This window comes from Hylobates moloch, unplaced genomic scaffold, assembly GCF_009828535.3.
Source record: "Hylobates moloch isolate HMO894 unplaced genomic scaffold, HMol_V3 SCAFFOLD_20, whole genome shotgun sequence".
NCBI lineage: Eukaryota > Metazoa > Chordata > Mammalia > Primates > Hylobatidae > Hylobates > Hylobates moloch.
Genome location: NW_026652295.1, coordinates 43,856,594 through 43,881,547, shown reverse-complemented (window position 1 = coordinate 43,881,547; position 24,954 = coordinate 43,856,594). Strand labels below are relative to the sequence as shown.

The following is a 24,954-nucleotide window of genomic DNA, read 5'->3' as shown; positions in this document are numbered from 1 at the left end:
GATACCTCCAAATTGTTGCTTCCTAGGATTGGTCTCTAAAATAATTTTCAAATAGTTAGGACAGAGAGGCCAACTGATAGCATTGTTTATTGCTAACCTGGTAATCTAGGTACAGGCAAGCCAGTACCTCCATTTCTGCAGTGGCTCTTGGCTAGGTCATTATTGTTTACCAACCATTTCCAGAGAGAACGAAAAATTAACTAATAAAGAGCTGTAGGACCTGCTCTCACTGACTGCCAGTGAGGGCTTCCCTGACATCCTCCCTTGCCTTTCATACTGTTTTCAAGTCCCATAAATATAAACATGTGGCTCTTCCACTGCGTCTATAGATAATAACTTCAGGGGCCTTCCTGTTTACATGGCAATACCCATTTCCCAGCCAAATAAACTCTGTGACAGAGACCTGAGGTGTTTATTGGGCCAGTCCCGGCTGGGATTGAGTTAACAGGAAACACCCACTCTTGCAGAAATGCCTGATGATTAAATATTTGGGGGATAGGGGACATCAGGGGTCAAAAACACTGCAGAAATTGCTTTCTTCTTCCGCCTGCCGTTTCAGTGAGAAACAGGCCATGATAAATATGGCCAACCAATCCAGGCTTAACAAAGCCCCACAGCTGGGCTGTTCACTGGCTGCACAGCCCATGTTGCAGAGAGGAGTGAAGAAGTGCAGACGAAAAAGCCAACAGCAGCCCTCACAATACATCCAAATCTTCGGGTGCCATCAGGTGAAGGGATGGAAAAGGTTGATGTGTAGCCTTCACTGGGAAGTCCCTCAGCCTCTGCCTGGCTACTCTGATTTAATAAGCAATGTGTTCTCGTATCAGTTCTGTCAATAAAGCCTCTAGCTCAGTGGTTCTCAATCGGTGGTGATCTTGCCACCCAGGGACCATTTGGCAACGTCTGGAGACATTTTTAATTGTCCTAACTAGGGAGGTGCTACTACATTTAGTGGATAGAGGCTAGGAATGCTGCTAAACATCCTACAATGCACAGGACAGCATCCCTGACACACACACACACACACACACACACACACACACGCAAAGAATTACCCAGTCTGAAATGTCAATAGTGCCAAGATCTAGCCCAATGCCTTTTCATAAACCAAGAAACTGAGACACAGAGGAGTAAAGGGATTTGCCCTAGACCATCCTGATGGAGAAAACTGGAGACAGAAAGAAAGCCACTGTGACCACCTCCCTTGTGAATGCCCTTTAAAGTCACATAGATGTTTAATTTTTTTTTAAATAAATAAATCTACATCCTCAGAGTTGCAGACAAGTTCCCTGGCTTAAGCTCACCCAAGTGCTTTCAGGACATTTCCTATTCTTGGAATTTAACTATTTCCAAGATTTCTTAGAAAATAGTGCCAAAGGGTTAAGAATGAGCAGATCTTCAAGGTCTCTAACTCTCCCTATGATGTGGGTCAGCTTGGCCACTGGCTGACCTTCTCTGCACCACAATTTCCTGGGTCCCTATTTTAGAATTGTGGTGAGCCCAAGCATTCAGAAAGCACAGGACACAGAGAAAGCAACCTTTCTACCCCAGGCCTTCAACCTTATCACAAGGGCGGGGCGGGGGGGGGGACTTACCAAAAATAAACAATGGCCAAGGGAAAAAAAAAAAATCTCCACACTACAGTTACGCTCGCTAGGAGAATTCTTCTGAGGCCACAGCCCTCCAGGCCAAGGTCCATTTTTACTCATCCTTGGGCTTTGGTTGACTTTATTTTTAAGAACCCAAAAGAGATGTGGAAAGGAAAACAGACTAGCCTATGTCTGGGCTGCCTGAGAGCTTCTGTTGATAGCCAGAGGTTCACTTGTGGGGCCCTGTTCATGTTCTCAGAGATTAGAATCATGAAGCCATCAAGACTGCATCTATACCCCTCATAGGTCCCCCAGTTGGAATAAATGGCCTTACTCAAGGATGAGGTGAGCACTCCTTCCTTCAGACACAAGCTAGTAAGGAAGTGAGTTCACTGCTAGATTCTTTGCCCACCCCTCTCTAGGAATAGGACAAAACAAGAAGACACCGTTTACCAAGATTTTTTTTCTTCTCCCCAGTAATAGAGCATCTCTTCTCTTAACCAGCCCTGGCAAGTCCTAAGACCAAACAGTGCCCAGGTGTAAGCAGGAGTAGACATCAGACTAGGGAGAAACCGTGAACAAGAAAAGACCCAAGGTACACACATAACAAAACCAAAAAAGCCATTTTATTGAAAATTAAATTCAAACTTCAAATTAATATTACAATCATGAGAAAAATGCCAAATAATTCAATTTACAGTTGCAACATACAATACAAATAGTCCCTTTGAAGGTAAGAGTAAACTCATCCACAATCATGACCTGTGGCACAAAGCGGAATTTTTACAATATGTGCATGGAAAGCAATTCTTGGGCAATAGCAATTGGAAAAAATAAAAATGAAAGCTTGTATTTACACAAAATGCTACAAATATTTTTGTTCCACAGAAACCTAAGAATGGTAAAGCATATCCAAAAGAAATGGAATTTTATTCAGAATACCTAAGAAATTACTGTAAGTTATGGTTTTGGCTGATATATTTCAAAGTACTGCATTAAAAAGCAAACAGTTATCTGTAAACATGAAGTAAACACACATCTAAAAAATTCTCACATAGAAAATATTTTTTAAATGCATTCGTTTTCTAAAGACAACAAATTCAAGGTTAGGAAGAAGTGTCTTTTATTATTGTTCTTTCAAATACCATAGGTATAATGATTACTTTTGCTAATGCTTCGTGTTTCCATGTATTAACCTGGATTCTGGGCCAGTCCCTTTCCTCGGAATGGAGGGAATCCTTAAAGCTGTACACACATCTCCTCCCTTGTGAATTTATCACAGATGGTCCCTAATGGTGTGGACTTATCTGCTCATTTTGAAAGGGCCCTGGCAAGGGAGAGGCAGTGAGACCATCTAAAGAGCAAACGATAGTTAATCTGCTGAGTTTCTCAGTTCTGGGCTGAATGTTATTCCACTAACCTAAAACCAAAGCTGTGGTACCTGTTCTGGAACTCTGATACGGGTTAAAATTTGTGAGACAACTGCAATGAATAAAAATGTGGCTGCATTGATCACACTGTCAATTCCAGCAATGTTTGTGCTACATAGAGAACCACGCTATTTTAATTCCCAGGAACTAGTACATGGTTCCACAGTAGTAGTAAGACTTTGCTTTGGTCTTGAAATCACAAATCAAACACATGACCCAGTGCAAATTAAGGGTTCAGTGAAAAAAAAAAGAAAGAAAGAAAAACAAAATTTTAATCCCTAGACCAAAAAAGGGCAGAATTTGTTCTAAGAAATGTGAATTACCCCCATTGGGGTGGTTGGAGTGAGGGTGGAGGGAAGAAGTGCTTGAATTTTTCCCAAGGAAAAAAAGCTTCTAAAGTGTTTCTGGGTTGCTGCCTGCAGCCACTATAGTAACATTTCAACACAAAAGCATCCCTAAAGTCACTCGGTATGTGTACTGTAAACTTAAAAAAGCCCTTTTAACATTAAAAAATAATGTACAAATATAGTACCTTTTTAATTAAATAGGATGCAGCTGGCACTGGCGGTAGCATTTTTATGTCAATTAATTAAAATTGAAATGTGTAACCAGACACTGGCTTTTTTAAGTGCTGCTGAAACAAACACACATATTTTACACTTACAAATAAATGGACAGTGGTGTGCTTCAAGCTACCACACACAAACAATAAATAGTATCAATTACTACTTCCATCTTACTTAAGTAATAGAAAAGTGGCTTATTTATCTAAGCATACTTGGTATACGGCCTTTAGAAGGCAAAGTGTTTTGTTTTCCCATCCATTTTTATTAGAAGGAGTCAGGATGAATTCCAAGGGAGACTCCCAGGCAGGAAGCACAGGTCCAGCTGCCCCACAGGCTGTCCTGCAATGCTGGGTGGCCTACAAAGGTGGGTTTGAGAAGGACCAGAGAACAAGGGGGCCATTAGGGGTTGAAGGCAAATCTCTGCTAAATTCTGCTTGGGTGGGTGGAGGATTCCAATGAAGGGACCCTGACTTTTCGGGGAGGAGAGCAGGGATTGGCCTGGTGGTGTCATTAGATGATCCTTGTTTGGATTAAGGATTTGCACTTGGAAATCTGCCATGTGACTGCCAGGAGTGGTCAAAGTGCATGCCACAGAAGGGCTCTGGCTCAAATTCGTACACAGTAGTAGACACCAAACTCCACACCCCCTTGCCCTCCTTGGCCCTCCATTGTAAGAAATACAAATGTCAAAGGCTGTCTGTAGGTCCCCACGGGCCATATGTCCTCTCAGCTCAGCTACCTGCTGGAAACTGGCTGCCTTTTCAGAGGACCTACTCCCAAAGGACAGTGATGTCATCCTGCTCCTCTAAATGCAAATTCTGTGGAAAGCTGCCAGGGGGGCCTTGGGTAAGGCAGATTGGGGTTCCCCTGTTGTGTTGTTTGGTAAGGCTGGTTGGTTAAGAATCCCTGGTGCAATTTTGCTCTCCTGTACTAGGTGTCTCATAATTGATCCTCTATCCACATGTGTGGCTTTTAGCTGACTATGTCTTCGCTATGAAGCCTGGCGATTTAGAGTTTTGCTTAACTATGAAACCACAGAACATTTTTCTGTAGTTCAATGATTTACTTGTGCTTGTCTTTTTAATATGACAAGAGTCATAATTACCCCAAAGAAATTAGAAAACCACATCATTCCAGCATTTCATGCTGATAAAGGGCTAAAGGTTGTTTTTTAAATCCCTAATTACTGCTTTAAAAGGCAAAGCTGTGTTAGAGGCATTCAAAGATCTGAAAGAACTAAACATAACATTTCCTTCATACATCACAAAAACAATCTATATCTAAAATATTTGGAGATGGAAGTATTTTTTAAAATCACATTGTGCCTGGATGAACTGAAATTGCTTAGCAATATTTCAGATATGGCTCTAGACCACTGAAGAAATTTGTTATTTAATAAAGAGCACTTTTAGAGACCGAAGTCAACATATCAATACACTAAGAAATGTTTCAAGGGTCCAAATGTCATTAAATAATTATAAATATATCTTTAAAGTTATATGACCATTCACGTTAGCAAGTTACCTCAGATTTTACACATATTCATAATTTAAAAAAAAAGAAAACAAATAACACATAGCCAAACGCAAACACTATCTATACCATTATGGCTATAATAATGTATTGCCATTTTCAGTTTTGCATAAAAGGAGAAGGCAGGTTTTAGGGATGGGATTTCTTTTTGGTTCAGTGGGAAAAGGGGAGAAGGAGTGTTAAAAAGTAAAATAAAATAATCTATCCTGATCAGTTATTTTTGAAGTCACTTTCTTAGAGCAGGAAAAAAAAAAAAAAAAAACGAACCCAACAGTTCAGATGAGGACCTGCAGCATGTCTGAAAGCAGAAATTGGAAGAGTTATTCTGAATGATGGTACTGTGATGGAAGCATCCATTCTACCTCATGTCCCTTTAGTGCACCTCAACTGGTTTTGTAAGCTGTCTGCGGAGGGCACTGGTCCATACGCAGCTGCCACCGTGAGGGTGTGAGGTTTCAAAGCACAGAGAGGAAGTGGCTTTGCTCTTCCCCCTCCTGAACCTGGAGTCCACCTCTCTGAATTGGCATATGAACAGGTTACTGATGATAACAGACCAAACAACAAAAACAAAAATACCTTTTCCCTTCTTTGTTCCTTTGTAAAAGTACATCTTAAATAGTAAACAATCTGAAGCTCGATTGCGATTGTCTCTCTTGAGCCTTCTGCTTCTCAATATCTACCCTCTTATGGCTGCAAGATCATGACTGAGTGAGTGAATGAAAAATCTTCTAAACAAAAGGCACTTTGTAGATAGCTAATTGGATATACATATATATGCACTCTCTCTATATATGTATATATATTGATACGTGTGGGATGTGGCCCCCAGATACCACTGGGCCACTGCTGAGGAATTTCAATATGGTCGCCAAACAGATTCATCCATTCTGCCACTAGAATTCAAAACAGTTGGGGAACTGCTGTGGCTTCCATCAGCGTCAACACCATCATTCTGGTTAGGCAAATTTGGATTTAATAGCGTGCTGCCATTCGAGGTGGTGGTGCATGGCGGAAGCATTCTGGAAGGAGACCGGTCTCCCCCCGGCACCATGGGAAACTGATAGGATCCTGACGAAGTGCCATAGTAGAGATATGGAGTGCTGCTGGTCTGGAAGGGTCCACTCTGGCTTTGGGAAGAGCCGGGGTAGGGTGGTGGCAGGTAGGTGTGGTAGTGAGTGGTGGCGGACATACCGAGGGACATGCCTGAGGTGACTGGCGGGGTGTAAGTAAAGGTGGCTGGATAGTGCATTCGTGGGTTGGAGAAGCGGCTCTCAGTGAGGGATGAAATGCTTGGGAACTGCCTGGGGTCTGAAAAAGGGCCCAGTTCTGAAGCACCTAAAAATTATAACAGAAGATGGAGGGAAAAATCTGTAAATATCAATTAAAATAATGATAGAATTGTTACAAGAAAAAAAAAAAACTTTAGCTTTCCCATAAAGGAACAGCAAGCCACGGACAGACCTTCAAATGCACCAGTCACTTTACAGTCTTTTTCCCCCACTTTGCAGTCTTAACAGCATTGATCCTTAAGTTCTTCACCCCCAGAGAATCCCAGAGGGCTTTAAAAACCCACATGTGTGCCAGGTCAATGTGTAAACCAACCCAACACTCTGATCACATAGGTTCACTCACCAGACTTTAAAACCAAATCCTCATGGATTTTTTTTCTCTTTTTGTTTCTCGTTGCACTTTAGATATTTGAAGTGAAATTTTTACTAAGTCAGACAAGTTTATTTTCCTCAACTCAATATAAAGAAATTCCAAAATAATGTCTTACTGTTATTGCTCTTGGTAGGCTCCTTCATCAATGAAGGAACATCAAAAAGATATCCTATCATGTTCCTATCATTTCCTTTAATGCCTTAAAACAATTTAAAATCTTGTCAGAGGTCTCATCTTAGCAACAGTGAAATCAAACCAGAAACTCATAACTTCTCTGGGGGTGGACAGGGAGGGTCATAAGCTACTAGATCAATCGGCTTTGAAAGTGGGAGTTAGGAGGCACAAGGGGGCTTGGTATCTTAGGAATCATTGATTTCAAGTCTTGATGAGAGACTTGTGACCTGATTTAGACCAGGTGCTAACAGTAGCTTTTGCGAGAGGCTCACTGCCTAGGGGAGATTAAGAGGAGGGCACTCCCCACCCGTCTCCCAGGCCCCAGCACCACATCCTACAGAACCAGCTTCAGGTCAACTTGAAGCAGTAACCTGAAGGCAAAGATGGTTTTCCCCTAAAACATGAAGTCCTTTCACTTCTAAACCTAACAGTAGGCCTCCTTAATAGATGTTTCCAGTGCCTAACTTATGAAACCACCATTATAAACCATTTCATGTGGAAATTAGTTTTCTGAAATGCTAGAATCTTGTAGTTACAATCTTTAAAGATTGGGTTTATTATTATTTTTCTAGAATTGACAGAATTGTGACAAGCCCTTTTCTAATACCAGTGCTCTTGTTAAGACATTGTCCCGTTCTAAAATATTTTGATTATTCAGATCTCATATATTTGTTTCTCCCACAGCTTTTAGCTATAAAGGAAAGCACTAAACAATTCTTGAGGACTTTAATGAATGGGTACTTCTTCACCTCATTTTTATTCAGACCTTGTTCTTGGATAGTAAAATGTTTATTAAGGGAATAATCTGAACACTTTTCTTTAAAGGTGCTGATTGAAGGTTGTTAATTTTTGTTAAAATGCACACTGCTTATAATCTTCACAAAATGCAAAGGTTAAGTGCCATGATGTGCATTTGTAATAAAAAGTGACTCTTCAAAAGCAACATATAGTTAACAAAACTCACAAATTGGACAGTAACAACCAGACAGCCCAGCCCAGCCCAGCCCTGCCCAGCCCAGCAATTGTTAAAAGTCTCACCTGCCTGGCTCTTCTTACTGAGAGTGGAAGGCCAGAGGCAGAAGTCAGAGGTGGCAGTGTCATCATCTGTAAAATGAGGGGGATGAGCTCTAAGTTCCCTTCCAGCTCTAATGTTCTATGACTATGAATTCCAAGAGAGAAGGAGAAGCAACAGCCTTAGGGGAGGGGTAGACAGAGAGGTTCCCATCCCTCACTAGTATTTCCCAGAGTCTGCAGGCCCATAAGCAGAGGGTAAAAGCTAGTGAGCAGCTTCTAAGGCCAGAAGCAAACACTTTCAAGATGAAGAACCAAAACTGACATAGCCCAGGCAGTCACTCTCTGCTTTTTATAAATTCTTCCATCCTCAACTAGCCTCTACCTATTCCTCCCAAAAGTGAAATTCTGACAAGCTTAAGTTTAAAAATGTGGAAGCAGTGATTATGACAGAATCAGAAATGGGAGCAGATGCTCCATAACATCTCCCCCGCCCAGTGCTTGTGCCCTGCCTCGTACAATACAGAGGCCAAATGGAGGCCACAGATGTTCCTCAGGCAGCCTCTGCATTGCAGGGCATCCAGGTGACCTTGAGCTGGCAGAACTAACAGTGATGGGCAGGGCACTTCCGTATGCATTAAGTTCAATATTTAGATCATATAAGAAAAAACAGAATAATGTGAACAGCATGTATCAGAAAGAAGTCGCACTTAAAATGCCAACGTGTGCCCCCTGAAGAAGTATGGAGTTCACACGGATAGATGTTAATGTAAAAACTGCTTCTCAGGTGTATTTGTACTTACAATACACTGTAGTAATAGTTACAATTCCGTATGGTTTCACTTATTTTGATGCAGAAGCCTCATTAAAACTCTTGGGGCCCTGGCAGTAAACTCCAATATGGTTTTGAATTTACCCCTCCCCGCTCCTTCCTCTCAATTTACATGATACATTTTGCTGATGTTTTTATTGCCCATCACATGCCAGGATCACTGTACCTTTTTGGTTTATAGATGCTAGCTAACACAAAACAACATTCGTTTTTCAATTAACAAGCTCTGGTTATGGTTTATAGAAAACAATGCAACAAATTTCCTCTAGGTTTACAGTACTTTAACCAATCACTTCTAGGCATTTGAGTGTTAATGTCTTGAGAATGAACTTTCTTGACAAAGAGCACTAATGTTGACTTGAAAGGGATTATAGGATGATTTTTCAACTTACAAACTACAGAATTTTCTGGAATTTGCTTAGTCATTTTATGTTACCAAGAAATGTTCCTGAAACATATTGCAACATGTTCTGTAAAAAGACATAGTAACAATGTGCTCTAGTACCATATGAGATCACTTATAAAATAATCATGATAGGGTGGTGGGAGAAATCCTGAACTTAAAAGAAAGACTATAAACTCCTTCCCAATCTTCAATTTTTTAAATAATAATGGTTACAGAAGCAAATAATATCATTAAATTTTCTTTCATTGAATAAGGTTGTATCTATGCTTCTAATGTCTGTTTTGTACATGAACTCAGGTTGTCTTTTAGAACCCCTTCTTGGGCTATTTTGACATTGTATCCTAAACTAGTCATCCTTGTGTCACCAACCACATTGTAGCCACAAACTTACCAATATAGAACTGGATGTTACATCAACTAAAGTGAGCAAAATATAAATTTGACGTATTAAGAGTCCATATTATGAAGGCCTAGAGTTCTAAAAGCAGTGCAACCCCCAATCTGATTTTATAAATATAAAACCAAAGCTCAGCCACTCCCCCAGTGATATGCCTGGTACCCTCAGAGCTCCCAAGAGCCAGTTTAAAACTCATGACTACAACTTACTGGATAGATAAAGCCAAAGGTGGTTTGGGGACCTTTTTAAAATAGCAAGGAACAGCTTGCACAAGTCCATTCTTTTTGCTGTTATCCATGTTATCTCCTCCATATACAAAGTACATTCGGCTATTAGGCTTTGCTGAACAGTGGAGAAGTTGAGAGTGCTATAGCCAACACTAGATCACTTAGTGTTAAGAATTTCAAAATGCTATGTGCCTACATCTTCCCAGGGGACTGCCAGGAATTACCAGAAGCCCAAGATAATCATCATGCGTTTTCCTGATGGGCTGGTTTTACTCAACTTGGGGAAAATAATACACTATACAATAAACATGAATATGATGTGGAGGAGAATGCAACATTTATGTGAAATTTTAGATAAATAAAAAATGACTTCAACAAAATTTTGCACTTGTAAAGCTTTAGGCTATGCTCTGAGATCCCCTAAGGTACTCAAATACTCCTTTATGCTGGTTGAGGAACTCTGATGGAAAAGTCTAAACTCTTAATTTACTGCTTAGGTAACGCAAATCTAACCCGTTTGACAAATAGGAAAGCTGGTATCTAGAGAAAGGAAGCCATTTACTCAATATCACAAAATCACAGCCACAGCTAGACAGACCTCTTTGACTTCTAACAAAGGATATGTGATCTTAGTTACCCTTAAGGAATTTGGTTAACATGATCACAGGTCTATCTACATACACACACACACCTGCTATCTTAGAAGTTGATTTGCCTAAATGAAAAATACTCAAAATATCTCAAAATACTTAAATTGACTCTTCTACTGCCTAAGTGTTGCCCCAGTGAGAGTTCCTATCTTTGGGATATTATTAATAACTCTTTTAGGCCTTGTTGATCTAATCTGCTAAATAATGGGCAATTAGTTTAGTTGCTCAGGGCAACATGTGAATGAGACCAAGGTCAAGGGTACGATCCCCTTAGGACCTGCTGGCTTCCTACAGATGCATTTCATTCCAAAACTGCTGTCTACACCCTTAGCCAAAGTCAAACAGCTTGCAAACAAATGTAGCTGTCATAAAAAGAGCTGCAAGAACTCTGCTCATTAAAATAGTAACAGCAGCGGCAGCAGCAATTTTTCACATCCTAATATACACAGGGAAGAATATATTAATAAAATTTCCATGGAGCGCAAATAAAAATAAAATCACTAATAAAAATAAAAACATCTTGCCCCTCCTCCCAAGGTCTATGAGGGAAAAGGAAATAGCCTCTCTTTACCCAACTAAGTTTCTTGGTCTTCTTGGGTCTTCAAGTGGAAAGTGTGTGAAACCAAGATAAGGGGGAATCAAACAGAATGTCTGATCTTCAATTTTCAGGGCCTGGAATCCTCCCTGTGGCATCTTTCACACACTGCTTTCCAGTGCTGCTTATCCTGAGTCACGTTTGGCTACCACTGAGAGTGAGCTGTGGAGGGTAGAGAAGTGTCTGATACTTCTTTGCCTCCCCTTCAGAACTTCCTAACAGTCACACCTGTGTTTGACATTTGTAGGCCTTGACCACGGCCTTTACTTTAACATACATTTTCTCATTGACTAGGCCCCCAATAAATATGGTTGGTTGATGGAAAATGGGTAAGGAGATCTCCAGAACAAAAAAGAAATTGGAATTTGAGCAAAATAACAGACTGGGTACTTGCCATTGGGGCTGTCAGCTGGGAAACCCCATGCCCCATGTCCTCTTGGCCTCTGTGCAGTACATTCACACATCCCAGCAGAGCAGGCAGGTCAGGGCAGAAAAAAGGAAGGGGGGCCTTGAATCCAGACTGAACATATGCTGGCATATTCAGAGTCCTCTGCCCACTTTATGTGAGGGGATAAAGGTACAGAATGAAAAGCCATTGTACTTCTCAGCAATGAGGTGTTAACTTCAAAGCTTCATTGGGGCCTTTTAAATGGTAGGAGTTATTGCTTCAACAAATCTCAAATAAATCCCAAGGACGTTTTATTAACCCCTCTCAGAGTTCTTTCTATTGGAACATGTAATACACAAGACCTATGTGGAGCTGCTCTCCCCTGGTAACCAAGAATCTTCTCCCCCTTTTAAACGTTTTGGCTGCCCCCTTCCCAACAGCTCTATTATTTAATTTCCTATTTTACTTCTGTTCCAATAGCATTTATTTTCTGTATCACTCTTTTGGACCCTTACTCACTCCCTTATTGAATTATTAGCTGTTTCTTAGTCTGTTTTCTCCAACTATAAAGTCAGCTTTGGATGGTAAAGAATATGTTTTCCTCTCATATCCCTCTTGGAACCTAGTACATTGTAAGAGGCTAAAATGAAAAAAAAAACCATGTGGGTGCATGGTTGGAGGGATAAATGAATACATAAATGGTCTAAGGATTGGGAACTCTGTACAATAACTCTGTACAGTTTTAACACAAAAGAAAAAAATATGAAAAGCATTGAGCAATGCTGACATCAAACCTAAAATGTAATTCAAATACACTCCATACCTATAAAACCTTGTAAAACTCTCTTTAAAGAGCATTCAAAGCTATTCCCAAGCATTATTGCATCACTTGACCTCACACTGCAGACAGGAGCCCCCAAAACAGCAGTTGACACTAGTAAACGGACACCTCTGCTTTGTTACCACTGTTATTTCCTCTTCACTCCCAGCACCTGTCCTGCCTCGAGCCAGTATCTGGGTGTAGATCCACACTAGGGAGCCCTGGGGAGACTAGATGAAGGGGAAAGAGGGCCAGGCCAGAAACCCATGGCCTGCTGTTAGGTAAGCATACTCGTCCTTCCTCATGATCCTGGGTTAATCGCTGCCACTAAGATCATAATCTTTATTTGGAGTGAGTAGTTTAAAGGAACAGAGAGTGAAACTACCATCTTGTTTGAATTTTTTTAGACTAGTATACAGAAGCAGAAGTCAGAGTCATCAGGAATCATAGATGAGTTCTATAGATGAGTTTTATAGACATGGAAACCTGCAGGCATGGTAGATCTGAGTGGCAACACGAGACTCCGACATGGTTCTCCGTCCCAGCTCCAGCATTCTATTCTACCTCTGCACCCTGACAGAGCATGCAGGGTGCAGAGGAAAACATAGAGGGTCTGCCTTGAGCTTCCTAAGATCTGCATTCTATGAAAACACACATGAAAAGGGAAATTCTTCCACTTACTGCCTTTTTAAGTCACACAGGCAGCAGGGCCTTAAAACAAGAGTGTATTACCCCTTACTCAAGCATAGGCCAACCACCTTTCAAAAAGCATATCTGAGCAATTCTGTAATGAAGGGGTGAAAAGGAAGGAGGCTATGGGCATATTCAGAGTCCTCTGCCCTATTTCAAAGTCATATCCCACTGCTCCTAAGCATGGCCCCTCTTCCTGGTGGAGTGATATATACTCAGGACACTCACGGGAGCTTTGCCCACGCTCTCCCCAGCACCCATGGCTTTCTCTCTTCTCTCTGCCAGACCAAAGTAAGCAAGCTCTGTCTTCAAAGCTCACCACTACACAAGGATTTCCTGGGCATACAAATTCTTACCCTAATATTTCATTTACCAAACTAACCTTGGACATTTGTGTAGATAAATCTACTGCTGCACACATTCCTAAGTATTATCATTGGTTTTAGATAAGAATTTTCATTTTCCAACTAAAGAGGAAGCAAATTAAGAGGAAGATCCTACCTAATAGCTGAGAAGACAGATGCTTCAAAAAATTTTGCTAAGCAGATGAATTACTACCAAAGTCTCAAGCAGGCAAACACGACAGAGGTAGAAATGCTATATAAACATTATCCAAAAGTCAAATGTAGCCTATATGCAAAATATTACTTTGCATTTTCCACACTGAGGTTCTAAGGGACCAATTTTCTAAATTTCCCGGAATTTCTCCCCTCACACTAAAAAATGACCAACTATCCATCACTAACTTAGTTTTATTTTTCATTTCATTAGATAATAATTACGAAAATATACCATATACAGAAGACATGGAATGGATCATGCTGATGGAGAAGAAACCAGCAAAATGAGATTGTAAAATCATTTTAAGATAATGAAAGGACCAGCAAACTCCATTCGATTGCAAAAGAGAGGGAAAGTGCCTCTACTATCCAGTCTAAATATTTGTTTTCTGTGTTGTAATGAATTGTACTTTTCCACTGCATGCTCACAAATTCTGAAAGAACTAGCTGATCCTAAGGCTAAGAAAGTATGTTATGCTGAAGGAAAAAGAGAGAGAGAAAGAGAGAGAAAAAAAAAAACCTGGCAATTTTCAGAAAATTCAGCCATTCCTTAAACCCACCCAAATTTTGAGGATATTGTTGGAAGAATATATTTCCTTTTATAAAGGGAAAGGAGGCAGGCAGTAGATGTGTGAGTGAGTGGAGGGAGGGTAAGGGAAGGAAAGAGCCAAAGATGGAGGGGGAGAGAAAAGGGAGGAAAAATGAGAGAGATCTTCCTGCTAGGCCTTGATTAAGAACTTTTTAAATCCTAGGAAGGGTGGATAGTCTTTGAAACCAGATCCGCTGCAGGAAGGAGGCCAGCACCCAGGACACCGTGTCTTTCAGAAGGGGCCACCCACGGTGCCGTGGCGGTCATGTGACTGCCCTGTCACATCCTGAAGCCATTTCCAGCCCATGCACACGTCTGTGCTCCCATTTAGAGAGGATGGGATATATTGGGAACACATATGGAAACACTTTCAGAGAATCAGTTTCCATGAAATTCATAATGAGCCAAGTGGCTTCAGATGTGGTTGCGTTCCTCCGATTAGCCAGCAAAAAAAAAGGAAAAAAGGAGGAAAAAAGGGACAAATCCACCCTTTCAGACCTTATTTCAGTTTCAGAAAAATTAAAAACCACTAATGACTTATGGCTACCAAAACATGGAGCCACAATTAGGAAAGAAGGAACTAGGAAAATGAGGGAGAGAGGTTTAAAAGTGATAGCCTTTCCCTCCTAAAAATAACAGCTTCAATATGGTAATCTTATCTTAAATCAGAGAGAGCCTTTCCTGCGATGGTATCTGCCTGGAGTGGCATAATTAATTTTCTGACATCCTGGCAGAAGGTTGTACACATGTGCAAACAAGGGGGTGGGAGGTGGCGGGGAGATGGTGAGCGAGGCAGAGGCTACAAGACCAACTCTTATTTGATAACATATGTGGTCAATTAAGATTATTTTTAAAATTGCAAACTAAATGATAAATTGTTCCTAAGTAAATCTTTCAAAAAAGCCAGAATTCAGACAGGACAGCCTGGTGTTTTCCTGTGGCCTGCGCTAGTGGTAACTTGGTCTATATTAAAAGCAGAAATTTATGAACTGGTTGAGATGTTATATATTAGACACCAAAGCCTAGCTGATAGGAAGGCATGAAATACAAGAAGTGGACAAATGGAGAAGGGTTTTTAAAGAGGGACATTTAACTGATATTAGTAAGTTAAAACATTATTTTTATATTAAAACAAAAACATACATATTCCAAAATAAAATTCACATACATTCTAAGATAAAACAAGAGACTTGAAAAGATTCTCTTTGGGGACTTGGGGTTGTTTTGGGTTATGCCAGCAGATCGGGGAGAGCAGGGATAGTGAAGGAGCCCTTGAGTTTCCTCTGCCCTTTGAGGCGCTCCCGTGGAAAAATCTGTGCAGCGTTTCTTTCAGGCTTGGTAGCAAGCCTGAAGCCCTGGTGCAGGAATGTTCTGACTTGAAGCTGCTTGATGATGGGCTGGGAACTAGAACTGCCTATTGCTTAACAGACTAGTTAGTTGCTTTTCTTTAACCATATGAATCCTATAAGTGATGGAATAGCCACAGCATTCCATGGTGTTAGCAAAAATTGACTAAGAGGAAAGAGTGGCTAACCAAACAGCTGGGATGCCACGGCTCAGATCTGCAGAAGTACTCGATCAAAGCACTCCCACTGCCACTTTGTCATTAAATCCTCTGTAAGGTAGCAATGCCACTGACTATACTTTATGAATGGCAAACTCAAGCTCAAAAAAAGTGATTTCATCGAAGTTACAGATCAGTACATGGTGGCCCAAGACCTGGCCCCAGACTTATGGGGGCTTTGCTGCCACTGTCTCCCCTAACGTGCAGTGATTCTGGGTCATTTTCATGTGAATCTAGCTGCCTGGCCATGGCTACCTGGAGGGCAATGATGAAAAGCGTTCTGACCAATTATCACTGACAGCCCTGGGATGGAGGTGGAATGGGAGGCAGATGCATGCACTTACTAGCCATGCTTGACCCAGCCCCAGAATTCTGATATTGTCTTTACCACTGGTGTTCTGAATGATATGAAGCAAATCATGTTTTATATTCCTTAGGTAAACTCATTGCATGAGACTCTTGTAAGCAGGAATTGGTAACAGTACACAGCAAACAGCAAACATTTCCATCCTAAAAGGGCATTCCTCTTTACCCGCACCATTTGAACTAGTAGAGCCAGAGAAGAAGGAAACCAAAAAGACTGGGTCTCCAAGCTAGAAAATACATAAATTGAGAATCAAAATCTTGAAATTCATGATTAACCCCACACACCCAGCTGCAGGTCCAGCCAAACTCTTCTGTAAAAAAACCATAACTGAGAAGAGAGATGCTGGTTGAGGTAGGAAAAGACTATGAAATGAATAATCACCACAAAGTCCAGTGTTTTCAGATAGAGTTTGAAGAGTTCTGGTCGGACTCTGCTTCTTAAAGTAGGACTCAAGCTGCTCCTTTAAATCTAAAACCAACCCAATCTAAGACTACACCTGTAACTGAGACTAGCACTGGTCCAGGAGAGATGCCAGGGAAAAGGAAGAGTCCACTGCAGGCAGCGGCTGTTTTCAAGGCCAAATCACACAAAACCTGACAAGCTGGGGGCACTATTTTTTTCAAATACAATTTCCCAAAATAGATCTCAAAAGGCTTGGTCCCCAGGTGTGGTCCAACAGCCCTGAGGCCATCCTGGGCCTTAAAGCACGTGGCTCGAATTGCCTGATGCCCCTAGACCTAGGACTTGAACCAGATTACCAAGTGCTGTTCAGTCTCTATAATTCAGCTCCAAAAGATACAGCTACCCCAGGCCTAATGCAATCCATATTAATCTAGGATCAAAGCCACAGGCTTCAGCCTCAAACTGTGTCCTGTGAGGACCTATGCTTATTTTTGCCCTTTCTCCCTCTACAGTCAGATGCAGCCACTTACCTGTGCCCCACCGGAGGCCTGGGCTGACCATGCCCTGGGAGGGGTTCCTGCCCCAGGAGGAAATACATAAGGGGCTTCCAGGTTGTGACAGAAGCTGGCTTTATATTCAAGGTTCACTTTCTGTGTTGCATCTTCTGCTTTGGTGGTTTATCTGGCTTCCTGAATCTTTATCTTGTTTGACTTTCTGGTTCCTTGGGATTTCCTTGTTCATGTCTGCCTACCTGTTCTGTGACTTCAGTCAGGCTTTTTCGCTCAGGTGTGTGTGTGTTTCTAGACTCTGTGTTAAGGGCACACAAACATTTGCAAGAGCAACGATCTTGTCCCAACTTACCTTTCCAGTCTCGTCTCTCGTTTTACTTCCATGAACTCTACAATCCAGTCATACCAGACCCTTTTCCATCTTCTGTGCTACCCACCTTCCTGCCTGGGTTTACATTGGCCCCTTCGCCCTTAGTATCCCACTAGTCCCCTACCCTATCTCAGCTCCCTAAAATTCTAAGCAGCCTTTAAAATTGACCTCACAGTCCCCCTCTGCTGTGAAGCTTCTTCATATATTCTTGCTTTAGCCCACAGTAACCTCCCCTTCCTCTCTGCAGGCAATTAGTTATTCATTTGTATCTTTCTTTTTTTTTTTGAGATGGAATCTCACTCTGTTGCCCAGGCTAGAGTGCAGTGGCACAATCTCGGCTCATTGCAAGCTCTGCCTCCCGGGTTCACGCTATTCTCCTGCTTCAGCCTCCCCAGTAGCTGGGACTACAGGCACCCGCCACCACGCCCAGCTAATTCTTTGTATTTTTAGTAGAGATGGGGTTTCACCGTGTTAGCCAGGATGGTCTCTATCTCCTGACCTTGTGATCTGCCCGCCTCGGCCTCCCAAAGTGCTGGGATTACAGGCGTGAGCCACCACCCCCGGCCCATTTGTATCTTTCTTATAAGTGTGCTGGGGAAGCAACAATCGCGCGATCACCTCTATAGCCTTTTTTTTTTAATTTAACTTTTAAGTTCAAGGGTACATGTGCAGGTTTGTTACACAGATAAACTTGTGACTCGGAGGTTTGTTGTACAGATTATTTCATCGTCCAGGTATTAAGCCTAGCACCCATTAGTTATTTATCCTGATCCTCTCCCTCCTCCCAGCCTCCACCGTCCAATAGACCCCAGTGTGCGCCATTCCCCTCTATGTGTCCGTGTGTTCTCATCATTCAGGCTCCCACGTATGAGAACATGCAGCGGTGTTTGGTTTTCTGTTCCTGCATTAGTTTGCTACGGATAATGGCCTCCAGCTCCATCCATCTTCCTGCAAAGGACATGATCTCGTTCTGTTTTATGGCTGTGTTCAACTAGCCTTTAAATTGCTTAAAAATGGGAATGCTGTCCTATTTATCTTTAATCACACCATGGCTCCTCTCACAGTTACATACAAAAAGTATTTAAATGTGTGTCTAAGGGAAAAATGATGGCAATAGCAGATTTGACCTAAATCCTTGTCTTTCACTGAAATTTGTGTGTGTCATCTGCCTTCTGCCTATACATCTTCAACCAACTGCCTTTCCTACTTACTCTACCTGTGTTTACCTGAAAGGGTTCAGGTTAGTTGCGGAGCCACAGTTCTGCCCTGACTACCAGTTAGTTCTGCGGTGCATCTCTTGCTCTCCTCTGTTCCCTGGTTTGCCCCCTTTATCCTATGAACAAAAACTGATTCTGATTTTTTTCAGTCCCAGCAAACCATCAGGTCCCACATCAAACTACCTGTCAAAAATCATCATGAAATGATAAGGTAACATCTCAGATTTTGCTTTTTAAGTTTTCACTGTTTTTACATACATTTGGTTTTACCTTCACAAAGAGGCTGAGAGGTAGGCAGGATAGGCACCGATTGATAAGGAAGCTTCATCAGAGAAAGAAGGCACCATCTTGAGGACACAGCTCATTAGTGCAGAGCTGAAGTGAACGCGTTGGGTTTCCAATTTGTGTCCTTTTTTCCCCCAATAGAGGTGCCTCATTAGCATCTACTACTTTTCATCCAAATAGAAGTCTCAACAGGAGGTCTGGGTGTGGTGGCTCAGGCCTGTAATCCCAGCACTTTGGGAGGCCCAGGTAGGCAGATCACTTGAGGCCAGGAGTTTGAGACCATCCTGACCAATACGATGAAACCCCATCTCTACTAAAAATACAAAAATTAGCCAGGTGTGGTGGCGGGCACCTGTAGTGCCAGCTACTCAGGAGGCTGAGGCATGAGAATCACTTGAATCCAGGAGGCGGAGCTTGCAGTGAGCCGAGATCAAGCCACTGCACTCCAGCCTGGATGACAGAGCGAGACTCTGTCTCAAAAAAAAAAAAAAAAGAAAAAGAAAAAAAAAAAATTCTCAACAGGGGAAAGGATGGTATTTCTTTAAAAACACGGCACATTTCAATTGATATTTTTAAAGCGATGACTGGTATGCCTTCTCGCATTGGATGTTTATATCCAGTGATATCAGGAACCAAACTACTACCTTTTATTTAACTGAAAAACTGACTTTGCAAAGAATTTCTTTCTCTTTGTTGTTAGGATTTAGCCTAAAACCATGTACAAGAGTCTTCCTGCTATCCTGAGACAATGCTCCTTATGTAACTTCCGAATCCAAATGTAGCGTTGTAGTAACTCGTTCCTCTGAAAGTCTCAGCGTTTTTCCACTCAAGCCCTGCACACAGAATTAACTCAAAACTTCTGCAAGAAAAACGTCCCTTTTAGAGTTTGATTTGGCATCAGTTTCAAAGAGCTGTTTGTATATTTTAGAATATGTAGAATTTTCCTTTGATTGAAAACTCTCTTTTAACAATGGACAAGAGATGATTTCTCTTCTGAGTGATTTAAACAAAAACAAACACATCTTAGTTACATAGAGCCTTGTTCTCAAAGTGGTCTTTCTGAAAGAAATCAAACTCTACAGATTGTTAAGCATTTGGCAAAAGCCTTCAAACAGCCAAAGCCAAATAGCGAAATTTTCCTTGTTGTAGGAGATAAACAAATATTAGAGCAAATTTTTTAAAAAATAGAACCTCCTTTCACTTTCTGCTCTGCTCGATAACATTCCCCTCTCAACACACACACACACCCCTTCAGAGGGGTTTCATCTTCAACGTTTATTCCTGGTGCTATAGTAATAAACTCGCCACAAATGGACATTTTCAACATCTGTTTGTGGCTGTTCCCAGACATCTTGTATTTCTTTGGGACATGAAGCCCTCTGTCTCCCAAGTGCAAACAGACACACCTAATTATGTATTAAGGTGTCTGAGAGGAGCTACTTGTTTTGATGACCGTAAAAAAAAAAAAAAAAAAAAAAGAAGAGCCTGGTCTTCTTAGCTCGCTGTGGGATGTGGGACAAACACACAGTAGTCCAGTAGTAGCTCCTCAAACAGTGGAAGTTCTCTGCCTGCCAAGCACAAAGTCCAAGTCCTATTTTTCTCAGCCTGAGAATCATGTCCACTGAGTCCACTCCAGATGTGGACCAAAACAGTCAGTGACTGCTCAGGAGAGACAGTGCTGCCACAGATGCAGGGCCACATCTATTTAATCTTTTTGTAAGGACTAATTTTCGGGTGAAAAGAGGAAAGGTGCACAGGAGGAAGAGGTCATGGGGGGTTCATTTTTTTTTCTTCTTCAGGTCACAATGGCCATGGATAGCAATTTTAATACAATGTCAGTAGCCTATGAGAAGTGTAGCAGGATAAAATAATTCTAGAGTGTTGGACTAGTAACTGGAGATGTGGGTTCTGGTCACAGTGCTGTCCCTGCCTCGCAGGGCGATCACAGTGGCGTCCCTTTCCCTCCCTGACCCGCACATTCCTTGTCAGTAAAAAGAGGGGCGGGGACGAAATCATCTCTGTGGGTTTCCCTGCTCTAAAATTCTGATCCTGCTACATATTGGACAAGTCTGAGAATTCCAAAAATACCTTCAAAAATTCTACTAGAAATAGTGTTCCTGTAAAGAATGGTCCCCATTCATTAAAAAGCAGCACTAGTTTTCGAAATGAGGTAATAAATCTATACATTCAATGTGCAAAAAAACCCAGGTTTTCTATGTACAAAATGTCAATTCAAAAATTTAGGATCTTTTCTAAAAATTAAAAAAAAGTAATTGTTAACAACAGTTCCCAATACAGGCCAAAAGAAAATGGGAACACTACTAACTTTTTAAGAAAGTCTTTCATCCTTAAATTTAGCAGTAAAGGAGGTTAAAACTAACACTTCAAGCTCCCATATTTGATGAGAGATATCATGTGAGCTATTTCTCTTTCTTTTCTGTTCTAGATTATTTAAGCAAATTGTTTGATCTGAATTATCTAAAGTTAAAATAAATGATTTTTTGTATCAACCTTTCCAGCTCTCGCAGGGTAGAATATATTGTGCATAATTTAAGTAGCTTTAAATTTCCTTGCCCCACATATAAAACCATATATTTTGAGTTTTGTTTTTTTTTTTTAGACGGAATCTCGCTCTGTTGCCAGACTGGAGTGCAGTGACGCCATCTCGGCTCACCACAGCCTCTGTCTCCTGGGTTCAAGCGATTCTCCTGCCTCAGCCTCCCGAGTAGCTGGGACTACAGGTGTGCACCACCACGCATGGCTAATTTTTGTATTTTTAGTAGAGACACAGTTTCACCATGTTGGCCAGGATGGTCTCGATCTCTTGACCTTGTGATCTGCCCACCTCAGCCTCCCAAAGTGCTGGGATTACAGGCGTGAGCCACTGTGCCTGGCCTATTTTGAGGTTTTAAGATTTCATTAATGTGTACATTTTTAATTTCTAGAATAAAATTTATGTTTACGAAATTGGTAGACTTTTCCACTGTTATTTCTGGTTAGGGATTTGGTCCATTTTACTTTATTTTGGGTTCTCTGATCTGCATCAAACCATGAATTTTGGCTACTTAGTAAGGATTAATGGTGTTATCCAGGTGTGGGCTGGAAAGACCAGTGATACAAACATTCCTCTTAGGATGATACCCAACAGGCCTTTGTAGCATAGTCCGATTCTGATATGGAGACTCCTAAAGCAACGCGGAGTAGGTAAAAGCATATTATGTGGAGCTAAAAGACCTGGAATTGAGTTTTCACTCTCTATCCCTTTCACTTGATGACCCTGAACAAATCTCTAAATGTCTCTGAGCCCTAAGTTCCTGCTGGCAAACTACTGAGTATAATAGTATTGATACTCCAATGCGTTGTGATGATTAAATGAAATAATGTCTATGAAAGTGCTTTCTATAGTTGTAAAGCACTATCTAAGTATTATTAATACTAAGTCTTGCTATGCATTTATTTTTACTCTCATCTTTGGACTTAGTTGCGAAAATTCTTCCCATCTTCCCCTGCACTTAATTTGTCTGAGGTTCTAACATGATGTTCTTTATCTGTGAGCTTTAAGTACTTTCTGCCATCAGAAAAGAGCTATTACAGAGGACCCGATCGTCCTGCTTCTTTTTAATTCCCTCACTCTGGAGTTCATGAAGGAGAGCAGCAGAAGAGTTCAAGGTGCCCTCCTAAGATGCCTCCTCCTTCCTGGGGAAGTCCTCAGTTTGTCTGTACATATTCTGTTTCACATGCCCGAGTTTCCACTTCTCTTGGATGACCAGCAGCATCCTCTGGAGACAGCAGCTTGATAAGCTGCCAGAGTACACTGTCATCTAACTGCATTGGGCCAGGGGCCTCTTCATATGCAATATGATACTGTGGGGGAATGCAACAAGCCTAACTCACAGATTGTACTTATACCAATCTCTTTGTTCTTCCCGTTTCCCTCAATGTTAACCTGTTTGTTACACTTGTTGGAACTTACTTGCCACATTTTTAGATAACTGAAGGGATTTACGTCCAATTCGCCTTCTATATAACCTAAAGTGGTACTGCTTATTTGATTTTAATAAACTTTTACAAAGATTGTTTTCAAACTTCTAACTAGACATTCTATAATTTGCAGTTTGAGATTTAACCTTTTTATTAAAATGGTGGTAGGAAGATCCCTGGGAGGGGTTCACTTTGGAGAAATAGTTTTTCTCTCTTAGGTACCAGAGAATGTGGTAAAGTGCAGGAGGAAGGCAACTTAGCCATCTGCAGAAGCTGTGGCTTTGCAAGTCCAAAGCTGACACCTCAAATACTAGCTTGCAAAGTCTGCAAATGGGCTGAAAGATAACCACATCTCCAGTTCCCTAGTTTTAATCTATCTCCTAGTTACCTATCTCCTAACCCACCTGTGCGGTGATTTTCACTATTATACCACAGTGTTGTTGTAGTGAAAAAGATTAGTACCAATGCCTTAAGACTGGAGGGGGAGGGCATGAGTATAAGCAAGTCCAGCCACTCATCTGAAGAGGAGGGGAATTCATTATACACATGTGTATTGTCAGGACTCAGACCTCTTGGCTCATGGGGAGAAAGCACGCCTCTTTCCAATAAAGTACCCTACCAATTTTATTCCTTTTTAAAGTGACTGTTTTTTTCTAGGGGCTGTTATCTGTTATCTGCTGCTTCTGACTCTAGTGAGAAAATTCACATTACATTTTTTCACCTCCATTCTCTTTTACTATACCCTTCTAAATGAAAAAGCCAGGGAGAAAGGTTAAAAACTAGGTTTGACAGCCAAAGCAACAGCCAATCCATCATCCGAAGCTCCAATCTATGAAGTTTTTTGAGCTCTGAGACTTATTCTGGATTCCCCATGCTGACACCCTTTGAACTGTATCTTCTATTGAGTGCTTGAGCTTCCAAAACTCAAAATAAATCCATCAAATACATTTTAAGTAGGTTTGGTCACTGGGAAATGTGCTCTCCAGGTCCTTATTTTATTACTCTCCTTTCCTTTAAAACAAACTAACAAATGGCTGTAATAGTTTTCAGTACACACACCTCTGCACTTCAGGATTCCAGAAAGAACAGAAAGCTGTGTCCACGGAGAAATGGAACTTCATTACATTTTAAACAGGAAATATAAGAAAAACTGTTCATATCTGCACAAGATCTTGAAGCTAACTTCCAGAGCCCCAAATTTAGAGTTTCATGAGGAAGAATCTCCTTTTAGGGCATGGTTGAAAGATCTGAGAATGGAGTGATAGCTTACTACAACTGTGATGCCAACAGGGTTACCTGTTTAAAGCTTTCTCCTTTAAGCTTGGCTTGTGCTTATGAGATTCTGCTTATAACATGTTCCTCATCCCTTATCAGTTCAAGTTCCTTGCTATTTAAGATAAGCCCCAATTTCTCAGTCCTCTGAAGAAGCTGTTCTCGGTGCTGACTCCACAGGGAGGACAAGCGCTGGTTTCTCACCTGGACTGACTTTTCTTGATTGCTGGATATTAGCTCGCCAGCCTGAAGGAACTGAGAGCCCCTTGCCTAAGTGTTTCTTCACTTCAGAGTTGTTGCCACAAACTGCCCAGTGTGATCATCTAATGATTGCCTGCAAAGCCAGCCTGGTCACACCTGCATGCATGATGCTTTCCATTGAAGTGCATCTTTTTTTTTTTTTTTTTTTGAGACAGAGTCTCCCTCTGTCACCCAGGCTGGAGTGCAGTGGCACAAGCTAGGCTCACTGCAACCTCTGCCTCCCAGGTTCACACAATTCTCCTGCCTCAGCCTCCCCAGTAGCTGGGATTACAAATGCGTGCCACCACGCCTGACTAATTTTTGTATTTTTAGTAGAGACGGTGTTTCGCTATGTTGGCCAGGCTAATCTAGAACTTCTGACCTCAAATGATCCGCCTGCCTAGGCCTCCCAAAGTGCTGGGATACAGGCTTAAGCCACCGTGCCTGACTTAAAGTGCATCTTAGAAGCAGTAGAAGGAACTGGTGTGTATGAAAGATACAGAAGATACATTTTGAGGATGAGAAGAACGTTGATATGGTTCGGCTGTGTCCCCATCCAAATTTTCATCTTGCATTACAGCTCTCATAATTCCCAGGTGCCATGGGAGGGACCTGGTGGGAGGTAACT

General features: G+C 41.5%; 1 protein-coding gene across 2 annotated transcripts in view; it reads right to left on the bottom strand.

Moving 5' to 3' along the window:
* Positions 1-2,193: 2,193 nt before the first annotated feature.
* The window catches only part of RUNX2 (RUNX family transcription factor 2), a 226,327-nt gene continuing 203,566 nt past the window's right edge, over positions 2,194-24,954 (bottom strand). The window contains exons 8-9 of one of the 2 annotated variants that reach the window (XM_032141232.2): positions 7,993-8,058; positions 2,194-6,453 (exon numbers count right to left, since the gene is read on the bottom strand). In XM_032141232.2, the coding sequence (XP_031997123.2) occupies positions 5,975-6,453; positions 7,993-8,058 (545 nt within the window). In that variant the 3' untranslated portion in view covers positions 2,194-5,974. The remainder of the gene's footprint in view (positions 6,454-7,992; positions 8,059-24,954) is intronic. The other variant, XM_032141228.2, reaches the window with a different exon arrangement.